The 11,940-nt window shown below is 34.9% G+C and overlaps 1 protein-coding gene across 1 annotated transcript; it reads right to left on the bottom strand.

Annotated features, from left to right (window-relative positions):
* Window positions 1-177: 177 nt before the first annotated feature.
* Window positions 178-4,124, bottom strand: COMMD3 (COMM domain containing 3). Its single transcript, XM_060006208.2, has 8 exons — window positions 3,980-4,124; window positions 2,541-2,652; window positions 2,372-2,435; window positions 2,245-2,279; window positions 1,824-1,884; window positions 1,672-1,728; window positions 1,520-1,579; window positions 178-538 (listed from the first exon to the last, which is right to left on the bottom strand). Exons 1-8 carry the CDS (start codon window positions 4,116-4,118, stop codon window positions 479-481), a joined length of 588 nt encoding a protein of 195 aa, XP_059862191.1. The 5' UTR covers window positions 4,119-4,124; the 3' UTR covers window positions 178-478.
* Window positions 4,125-11,940: the final 7,816 nt, after the last annotated feature.

Here is an 11,940-nt window from a genome sequence, read left to right as displayed (position 1 = left end):
CACGTCCCGAAGCTGGGGTCTTAAGGCAACCCCGAAGATCGCATCCTTTCCCACTACGCTTAACTTTAATCCTGAGAAGAGGCGATCGTTAAAAGTTAACGCCAATCGTGTCTGCGTTTTCAAAGTAATAATTAACAAACTCAAATCCAAACAAACTCTCAGCACTCTTTAGTGGGAACAACTTATTTATTCAGAATATAATACTGTCTGCTTCCTTTTGGAAGACTTGGAAAAGATCAAATATGATCAGTGTACGGATAATACTAAAGATGATTCAAATACTTAGGCAGACTTTCCCTCTTAACCCTTTCACAAGTGTAAAAGAAAAAGTGTCAAAATTGATGAGTGACACAAATCCAAAAGAAAAAATTTGTTCTCCTGAAAAGGAAGACATCCAGCTCGCAGAAACGATGGTTCGGCGGAGGCAAGGCGTTCCTGGTCTTCCTCTAGACCGGGGCAGATCGTTAACTTCCCCAAATTACAACTGAGTTGCTCTTTCCAGGCTTTTCGAAGCATCTTTAAGTTTCCCTACTAAGTCCTGAAGATGTGTATGATGAATCGTTTATAGGATAAAAACACAAGAAAGAAGTATCCAACTTTGAGAAAGATGCAAGAAAAGAGTCGGGGGACACTTTCTAAACAAGCTTAAAATTCACAAAGATTTTAAACCTTTGACAAACCACTATCAAAAGAAGGTTTTCTTCTAAAATATAAAAGATGTAAAAAATTAAAAGAAGGTCAATAGAAAGTTTTCCTCTAAAATATCTCATCTTCAAATGGGCTGCTTGCCCTCAGATGTGAGATATAGTTTCTAATTGAATCCTCTGAACAGGCGAAGTATATCAAAATTAAAATTTCTCAAGTTATCTAACAAAGATTATGCTGTATTCACATCTTTTGAAAGTTTAAAGTTTGATTAATGGTTACATTAAAACGACTCTGCAGGAGATCCCTTTTGAAAAATTCAATCTCATCAAAATTTCAAGCAATGACCTTCATTTTTTTAAGTGGTAAGAAATAAATTCGTTGTCATGTCCATTAATCAATGTAATTTTTAATTTCCCCAGTCTTACACTGGCAATATAAACAGTTGAAGAATTTTTTATACTTGCTCCTTTATAAAAAGTCATTTACAACTACTGTTTAAAAATCATGTTTTGAGAGTTTAATTCAATTTCTGAAAGCAAAGAAGACATTTTCAAAGCCAAGCTCTTCCTTTTGCTTTGTCCTATTGGCTCACACTTATCACAAATAGAAGGAATTTACACTCAACACTACACAAGTTTATTTTAATTGGAGGGAACAGCAAATGCAGACCAATTCTGTTAGTAACATCGTAATTTCAAAAGCGAAGCCTACCTTAAAATATTGCTTTTGAAGCCCCCTCACCATTAAATCCTTAACCAACCTTCATTATCTACTGACAGATGGTTAATTTTCTTTTGAACTTTACATAGGCATAATTCTCAATTAAAAATCTGTAAAAAGGTAGGCATATTCACAGATCCTAATACTGTACCTGTAATTGTTCCATGTTGCAACTAAAACTAATCTCTGGGTGGGATCGGGAATCAGTGTTCTAGGGAAGAAAAAAATGCTGTTTATTTAAATCAAGGAAATTTTAAATTTCATTACACATTTAATTTTTAGACAGGGCTTATGTATAAATACCTCTACATTTAAGGTCACCAAATATGCAGGTCTGTACATCTTATCAAGTTGATTGGTCTAAAACAACACAACACATTGATTTCAGTCTTTAACTCTTATTTTTTTTAAAAAGTTCCCTAAGTTCCCCTAGAAAACAGTTTGTTAAACTTTACCTTTATCTGATATTCCAAATGCCAAGAAACATCAGTTATATGAGGGAAAGATCTGCCTATACTGAAAGATACAATGATAATTTTGTACATAATAGCTACAGGAAAACTTTTAGTATTTATCTTCACCAACAATGGTGTCTATCACCTCCCCACCACACACACTATTTTAATCCATTCTGAATTTAAAACATTGTTAAACTTTATTTTCAAGTTCTGAAGAGTAAAGAGCATTTTAAAAATTATCTCCATAAGCTTTATCTTTAAAAACATTAGCTTAACTGCAATTGTTTCACTTGCCCTTTAGCCCCTTTTCTTTTGGTCTAGATCCCGTTTTTTTGTCCTGTTTTGTTTCACACCAACACTCTCCATTCATACCTGCAAGTAAAAAGTAGCTCAGCTTGACACCTTATACAGGACCTACCTTCCCAGTAGGATTTCTAGGGAATTCCTATTATTCTGGGAGGAAAAAAAAGAAAGAAAATATGTCTTTGCAAACAGAGTAGAAGAAAAATAGTAATTGTTAATTTTTAAAAATTTAAGTAAGTAACCTGATATTCCGTGCAAAACAATTCTATTCTCTCGCTGTCAAATTTACAGTCTTCTAGATAAGTGCTAAAGAAAAAAAAAAGCCTAAGTTTAGTCTCCATTTTAAAAACTGAAATTGGAATCATAAAGGTACTATTTGAAAACAAATGGATATTTAAATAAATCCTGTACCTTAGAGTTGATTTGTCAGCTCTTTGCTTTCCAGCCTCCAGTATGTAAGTTGCAGCTGCTGCATGACAATGTTTTAAAACCACTGGATCGATATGTTTCAAGTCTGGGTGATCTAAAATAAATTAATTGCCAGTGATGCCTGTGACAATAAATTCTTTATAGTCCTGTTTCTAAAAAGGGATTTTAATTTGGGTAAAGAACCCTCTCTAACAAGATAACAAGAAGAATTCAACTATAAGGACTGGAAATTATAAGTAAATGAGATGTGCAACATGGTCAATGGCAAAACAATAAAGATCACACATCAATAATTATGCAATTACCTGGTCAAATTACCTTCTTTTACTTTACCTTAATACTCTTATTTTTTAAAAAACATAGTCCTAGAGTAAAATATACAGTGGTCACTCTAAAGATGGAGTAAATTCCGAGGAAAATAAGAAGATAAATATTTTATATGGTGTAAATTTAAGAATGAATAAACTTTCCTTCTAAAGATTAATTTTATGCTAACTGGCTCCATGGACATTAACACATGGAGGTGGGGGAGAGGGAACGAGTTCAGAATATAAAATACAATTTTCAAAATATTTTCAGGTTTCGACAGCCATCCTTTCTTTTTTTTTTTTTTTTTTGAGATTAACCAGGTGGCGGTTACTATTTTCGTTTAAAGAACTTCCACTTTCATCTTTTTGTACACGTGTTTAGCTCGTGAAACTACAGGAAAAAAATTTGAATTGTTGAGATATTTATATTTAAGAAAATCATGTAATAGCGATCTGTCTTAAAATATGCCTCCATCCATACTGACACCGCACTCCGCAATCACTGACCCGACCACTTATAAGAGACTCGCCTCCTGATAACTAGTGCAGAACAAAACATTATGCACCATATTTTAAGGGTCTAGGCGTGGAACCTGTGCAAAACATATTGAACTAGAGTGTTGGAATGATCAGAGGATCTTGAGGTATTCTCTAAGATGAAAAATGTCAACACTATTTGACGTAGTAATTACTTTGGAAGCAGACCCTTTAAAACCTTCGTCAACCTAGCACTGAAAGCTTGAATTGCAGGGAGCTGCCCTGATGAAGTCCAAGTGTCAAACAGCCTTTGCCCCAGACCAGGCTGAAAACCTTAGATGTTTAGGCCACAAACAAGACTTGAACACCGGCTTTACAAAGGAACAAAGAGCCTGGGAGGGGAAATCAGGCCAGGAACGTGTAGCTGGCTGTGTGCAGGTGCCAACTGGGGAGAGAACAATGCTCAGGGTCCGATGTGGGTTCTGGCAGAGCCACATCCCCACACTCCGTCCGGAGCGAAGGGCAAACCCCGGAGACTTCCTCTTCCCGGGGCTTTCCCCTTCTCGCTCCATCTCGCTCCTCTTCTCCGAGCGCCCCTCCACCCAGGCCGATCCAGCTCAGAGCCCAGCGGCTTACCTAACACGGCCTCGTCCGCCTGGGCGTCCAGCAGGCTCTGGAAAGCCGCCCGGAGGAGAAGCGTGAACGCGTTGGAGTCGAAGGAGCCGGGATCGGCCAGCATCTGGAAGCCTTTCTGCACATACTCCGAGAGCTCCATTGTGAGCGCGCCGTGACCTTCGACACGCGCACCACGTGACACGCGCCGCGCGCTCAGCTGATGCGGCCGCGCGCGCACGCGGCTGGGGCGGCGGCGGAGGCGGCGGCGGCGGCGCGGGCTGCGGGCCTCCCAACCCGTGGGCTCCCCGCCGGCCTCCCGGGCCGCTCCCCGGCCCGCGACCCCGGCCACCCGCCAGCCGCCGCCGCCGCCGCCGCTTCCGTCCAGTCCTTCCTTCTGCGCCCGCCGCTAGGGCCGCCGTGCCTTAGCGCGAGGGGCGGCCCGGGCTCTTTGTGGACGCGCTCGGCGCTTTCTCTGCTCTCGGCGCTCACCTAGGACTGTCACCGGCTCCTGCGGGGCCCGCGGGAGCGCTCCCGAAAGACCCCTCGGGAGGTGGTGATGGTGACGGGATCCCGGCCCCCACCGGCCCCGAGAACTACGCCTTCCCCACTCCTCGCTCAGCGCGAAAGCCTGCGGGAAGCTCCAATCGGAGGCAACTGGTTGGTTTTTGGTTGGGGGCTTTTTTTTAACTCAACAGCTTAACCCCCAAGCACTGCCCTTCTGTGAATGAGACTGTAGACGTCTAATTATAATTCTTGCTTATTTTTCCTCTTTCATTGTCATTCCTGGAATACGGCAATTGATTCCTTCCTGCGTGGTGTGTGTGTGTGTGTGTGTGTACACATGTATACATATAGTGCGCGTGTGTAGGTGCTGTACTTCGACAGTTAAGGGATTAATATCTTATTCACGAACATATTGGACAGAATTATTAAAAATTTTAGATGCAGCTACAAATAAACACCTTTCAAAAGCAAACTGATAAAAATTTTGTGCTACTGTGCTCACAGCATCTATGGGTCCTGTTTTAATTAGTCAAGCTATCATATTTTTATCAAATAGTTATCTTAGTAAAATGGCAAAACTAAAAACTATTTACTAAAAACTTAGTAAATAGTTAAGAATGGCAAAATCTTTATCAGGAGTGAATACCCATCATTTTAAAGGTTCAAATATTGTATAAAGTTTAACTTCCCCTTTATAGTTATACGAATTTGGAGAACAAGAGTGATTCTTAAAACAAAACAAAACAAAAAACTGCATCAAAGTAGATTATGCATTTTTTGATCAAAAGAATTTAAAGAGGAAACTCAAAGTGCAGTTCTTTCCGGGTGGAGGGGAGGAATAAAGAACGAGAAAGATGTTTTAGTCTTCCAAATAATGCCTCTTAGGAGGCATTATTTGAAACAGACTCACCATGAAACACTTTTTGAGGCATAATTTAGGCGTTTATTCGAAAAAAAAGTTTCTAACGAATACAGTCAACATTTAACCTTGCACCAATGCATAAAGAACACCTGATTTCACAACAACAGGACGCAAATGGAATAATTTAGCATCAGTAAAGATTGAGTAACTACTCAAGTTCTCCTTTGAAGGCTTTGAAAGGCATGTGAACTAGCTCTCCACTTCGGTGAGCATATAGGAGCAGTGAAGGATTTGAAAGTCTCCCTAGAGTCTTTATGAAACAAACACCTATTAATCATGTTCATCTTTTCTTCCCATCTCTCATTTTCTTTCTAAACTCCTTGTTTCTCCTCAGTAGTAAAACGTCAGTTGAAAAATGTCCAGATATCTGATTTGCATAAGGGATATTTTACAGGGCAGAGTTGTGTAAAAGTTAAACAATATTAACAACACCCAAGCTCATTACATCTGTTACATATTTTATGACCTTGCATAATATTGATTGTTAATACTCTAATAGAATTTGAGTTGATAACTGTAATCATACTCAATTTAGTGTCAAAAAGGAAAGCAATAATGCTTGAGCATAGATTTTTAAATGCTGTTTTAAAAGAGGAAAGTAATTCAATTAAATGTGACTTCCTGGGTGTAAAAGTTAGGAAATTCACAAGAATTGTTTCTGTAATAGCTGTCATGTTACTCTCCTGTACATATGTAAGTCCTTTCTCTTACAAGGCATTTGTCATCTTCTACCTAAATGTGTTTATGTGTTAGGCCCAAGTGATGGGTATATTTCCAGCTCACACAAAAATTTTCACCATAATGTTTTCTGATACTAGAAAAACTGAATTTTTCTCCTGTAGCTACATTTATTTCAACTCCCTTTGTAGGAGGCACAGGATTAAGTATTTGTTTAAATGTAGATAATACATGTATTTCTTTGACAAGTAAGCCATTGAAATACATTGAAGTATAATTATTAAAAGGCATGATTACACAGATGTAGACTCTGTTGCAGCAATAAAATCAATATATTCTATATTATTAGAAAAACTAGGTATGAAAACATTCTGAAACTATGGGGGAAAAACTATTAAAAATTTTTGCTTTGATCACTGAAAACAGCATTGGAACTTTCACTAGACTTAAAACAATTCTGCAGCCTTAAAGCCAATCGACTAAATTTGCCCTGAAAGAGCCTTTTAAAATAACAATTATGTGCAGCTGAAAACAGCAAAATAGATGTTCAATGATCTTCGTGTTAATAATGTATTTTTCCTTTTAAACTGCAAATCTAAGATAGATAATGCTGCTAAATTTGTTTTTCTTTTTGAGAATGTACAAATTATTCAAAGGATGAGAAAGTATTTTTAAATGTTTTTAGAATGTTTTAAAATACATTGTATCCTTTGAGCTGGTTAGTTAACTTTTTCTTTTTTAGAAAACAATTTAATATTGGCCTCTGCACCATGAGTACAATTTAAATGTGCTGGGGCATTTACAGGATCTATGTGGTCAGCTTTTCCCAAAGGCCTCATTGGTATATTTGTTGGTTGCAATTGTTTTTATTTCTAGTATTTATTTTTTAGACTGTATAAGTACTTTTGCTTTTGTGCCGAGGAAGCTGAGGGAAAGTATTACTTTAGATTGAAGAGTTCCTTGAATACCCATGGGGAGGAAAAAAAAAAAGCCAATATGCTTAAATGCCCATGCATCCAAAAGTTTTTACTGGCATACATACTATGTTCTTGCGGGGTTCTATTCCACCCCTGCACGTGGAATACCTGCTCACTTTCCAGAAAGAAGAAAGTTTAAAATGCTTAAATATTACCTAAACACACGAAACATCTTCTCTCTGCCCCCTCACAGGGATTCTTTGGTGGTTAGTGATCTTAAAGCCTTGAGATAAATATTAATAAAAATAGAATTTATTATTTTAAAGCTACTTTAACCACAAATGGACACTTGGGAGGAATGCTTAACTGAGTTAACATACGGTATTTGAAAGTATAGGTCAAAACTATTTCAGTGAAGTTTATAAGATCTATACACATTCTTTTATTAAATATCTTAACTTGGCAAGGCATAGATTGGGTCTTGGAATTTGAATGGTCAAGTTTTTGCACATTTATGACTACAGAGTTCAGTGGTTTCAAATTGAGTCTTGTGTCACATGTTTTCAAAAGACCACATCAAGCATTCAGAGGGAACAACAAAGGTTTAATTTTCAAATTAAGCATTTAGTCCAATCTCTAATAATTTATAAATGGTCATTGCTACAGTAATTAATATAGGCAAATACAACCTTTTCCCTCCCTTATTCATATAGCCTATCTTGTATATGAGGATTTTTTGATAAAACTCAAATTTATTTCAATGGAGCTAGTGCCTTAATATGTGAGAAAAAGTGAAATGCTAGTCACATTAAAGAAGTTGGAACCATAGGAATGAAAATCAATGATACAATGTTCTCTAAAATACTACAAAATTCATGCTTATGGTTTTGCACAAGCGTTTTGAATTTTTCCCCCAAAACTTTTATTCAAGACATTTAGACTAATTAGCACAACTTCTATTTAAGTAGTAGTTTCATCATTTAGTACTATTTTTTAAATTTCATTTTTCAGATAGTTGCATCAGGAAAATATCAAATATAAAACTTCAAAATGTGGTATATGATAAATATTTCAAATCTAAGTTGTAACAGGTTAATTATCATGCTACTAAGAAACTGAGTTTCTTAAAAAGATAAATATCAAAGCATTTCCTTTGAAATTAAGAAACTATAATTTTGTCAAACTTTGCAAATAGGAAATTCTATAGTCAGGATGTTTAAAAAGGAGAATACTCTTGAATTTTTAAAGTGAGATTTGGGAGCTATCATCAAGAGTGTCCTGCCTTGATTTTGTTAGCTACTTGAGTCAGAATGAAATAATTCTGTAATATTAAAAGAATGTACATAAGTATCAAATGATAATTTTTAATATTAAATCTTTGTATCTAAGCAGTCTATGGGTTTGAAAGGATTTTCTACATATTGGAAAAGTCAGGTCTGCTCTTCAGGGCTTCCTTTAGGAAGTTTGATCCCTTATTTTGAAGCCAAGCAACTAATGTCACATGGGAATATCTGAGTAGTACTGACTAAAATTGTGAAGTCTTCAGCTAGGAAGAAATGAGGAATTGGTTTCTTAAAAGGAAATAAAATTTTTAACATGCAGTTTGGCAAGAGATGAAGGCAAATTTTAATTTAAAGGTAAAGAAATTAGAAACAAGGAAGGCAATCATACTCCACAGTATATTTAATGAGAAAAGAACAGGTTGAATTGTGTGTCTTAGAATTTCTCTACATGGACAAATGGAAACTATTTACTTTTAAATTATTACAATGTACTTATCTTTTGTATGGATTATAAAAAGTAAGTTTACTCCTTAAGTCACCAGTGGAGTGATATGAAAATTAGGAGCTGGCCAACCATCCAATAAAGTCTGTCAAATAGAGAATTTAGATAATAAACAGTTTCCCCCTCAACAACAGATTGGTTTTATTCTCTACTTCACTTATAAAGATCACCGCTTCGATTTCCTACTTCATTGATCTGGGATCAGCCAGAATGACCCATGGGTTAGCTAGAAGAGAATGAAAGTGAAGCATGGACATGTTGAAACAAATTTACTTTGATAAATATATCTGATTAATTCTTCCATATGCATGCAGACTGTCCTTTAAATTGTTATTTTACATTTTTAGAGAGAGAGGGAGAGAGAGAGATTGAATATTTTTTGAAGGAAGGAAGGAAAGGAGGGAGGGAGGGAGGAAAGTTTTTCCCTTCCAGAGAAGAAATGTTACAGAAAACTTATTTACTGTTTATTTTCTCTGACACAGTCCATTACACCAAGATTCTCTTAGCTCCACTGAATTTAACTAAGCCTCACAGTCATGCTCAAAATGGACCAGAAGATCATCTGTCATGTCCAGAACCTAACCAGTTTTAACATGGCTTACATTTAGACTATAACAACAGAAAATATCTAAGAGATTCCCTTCCTTTTTGGTCCTGGTTTTGGACTCTATTCTAACACTGTATTTTCTCATACCTTAGAAACTGAAGTTTTGACCAGATCCATGAATTCCAACAACAACAACAAAAAGGAACAAATGGGCCTAGTCAATGGAATATTATTGTCTAAAGCCAACATTTTTTAAAAGTTTGTATTTTGAGAGCATGCTTTTTATATATTAAAATTTGAAATTTAAGTAATGTATAAGTATTCATATTTATTTTGTTTAAAGGAGTATAATTTAAAAAAAGAGGAAACAAAAAATAGAAGTATTTTATATACTAAACTCAGGTAACAATAATCTATACTTGCTTATAAAATGAAAGATTTGACCATCATTTATCAAATGAATTATTTCAGAAGAGAAGTTATATATATAAGAATGCATGATCCGAATTAAATACATTGCCAACACTAAAGAAACTATACAAAATGTGCTTTTAACTCATTTAAAGTAAACATTTAAACCAAAATTAATATATTAAGAGAGATTACTTTGTAAAGAAAGGCTTAGGTGAAAGTTTTAATATTTTGAAACACATGATATTTTAGATAATACTGGTTAAGAATTTAACATTTTAATTATGGTTGTTTTGAATGGTGTTTTCAAGAGAGTACATATTTTTATGTCCCTTGTCAAAATAAAACATAGACTTGAAACAATTTTATGCAAAGTTCAGTCTAACAATACTTTAAAAAAATCCTTAGAATAATTGTGTTCAATTCTCTCGCATATTTTTTGCATATATAGAACTATTCAGAAAATACTTTATTAATTTACTTTTAATTAAAGTATAATTGACTTACAATATTATATTAGTTTCAGGTGTACAGCATAGTGATTCGATATTTTTATACATTATAAAATGATCACCACGATAACTCTTGTTACCATCTGTCCCCATACAAAGTTATTACAATATTATTGACTATATTTCCTATGCTGTACCTTACATCCTGGTGATTCGTTTATTTTATAACTGGCAGTTTGTATCTCTTAATCTCCTTCACCTGTTGCATTCATCCCCCTACAACCCCCTCGCCTCTGGTAAGAAAATAAATCATTTATACATAACTGATTTTTACACCATGGTAAATGCTCAGAAAGTAATTTTCTAGACTGTTGTGAAAACAAGTGCCTATGAAATAGATGAAAATTTCCATTTTTTTCTCCCTAAGTGTTTGATTATTTTCATTAAGTTTAAAACATAAATAACCACAGTTGTTCTAACTCTTTCAAGTGTAATTTTCAAAATTACATTCCTTTTTGTAAGCATTCTAATCTGTACTTTATGGAAAGGAATGGGGAGCAAGATTTATAAAATCATTTTAATGTCATAAAATACCAAGAAAATAATGACTGGCAACAGGGTGAAAGGGAGAGTTGTATTAATATGGGCAATTTAGTCCATGTTATTAGAAACTTGGACTTGAGTTACTAGTATCTGGGTAATTACTCAACTTTTTATTTTGTGCTAAAGTAAATAGTCCTGGATCATTTGGAGCAACAGTATTCTAAATCAAAATTAATCAGATAATTGGCAACTTTTATTTGACTTGCAGTGCTCTATAAATTATAGACCGAGAAATGAGGAGAAATTTGGTAAAGAATAATAATGTAGATGGTAATACATGGCCAAATGAGGCCTAAGGAAACTCTGAATTTTTATATGCTTTTCTTAAAATCTGAAGGTGACAGAAGATTTTTAGTGAGGCCCAACTACAATATATAGGTGAGTAGTAGAGAGTTAAGAAAACTTGTTTTTTTAAAAATAGTAATTGAATTAAAATATTTGTGAATTGAAAGGAAGAATTGTTTTATAAGACCAGTGGTGTCAATAAAGAGATACATATTTTGTTTTATAAATTTCTATAGAGAATATTCACTCTACAAAGGACTCTTTCCTTCAACAGTGTAAAATGGAAATATTGATTTTACATTTGCCAATTATAATAGAAGGAAAATAATATTCTACTATGTATGTTGTGGTTTTGAAGGTTGCCTTAATTTTGTAACAAGGTGGACATTAATAAAAATCTAAAGTACAGAGGCTTGTGAGATATTTTAACCAATGATTAATGTGTTTTTAGAAACCTAAAAGCATTTTCAAACTAATACTTTTTTATTCATTTAAATTTCATTTTGCTTTTATTCTGTTTCTAAAAGTTGCTCTGATCAATATTTGTCTGTAGAGACTATGACATTCTATGATGACTAATGTTCAAGTTGAGTCATAATGATAGTCTGTTATATTAAAATCAAGAGTGACTATAGGAAAATAGTCATTTTGCAAGCAAACATCCTGTCAAGTAATGGCCAGGGTAGCAGGGAGCATATGTCATAAAGTAACAGACTTAAACCTTTAGCTATGCCTTAAGTATCTGTCCATTGACATAAATGGCATAAAGACAATCTAATTGTGTTTGTCTTAAGCTTTTTTTCTTAGCTGCCCTTTATTTTATTAAAGTTTTAGAAAATAGTGTAAAGAGAAAGACTTGGTTAGATTTGAACACACTC

The sequence above is a fragment of the Delphinus delphis genome, chromosome 2 (assembly GCF_949987515.2).
Source record: "Delphinus delphis chromosome 2, mDelDel1.2, whole genome shotgun sequence".
Lineage (NCBI taxonomy): Eukaryota > Metazoa > Chordata > Mammalia > Artiodactyla > Delphinidae > Delphinus > Delphinus delphis.
Note: the sequence above shows the minus strand (reverse complement) of the source record. Positions and strands in the feature narration are given on the sequence as shown.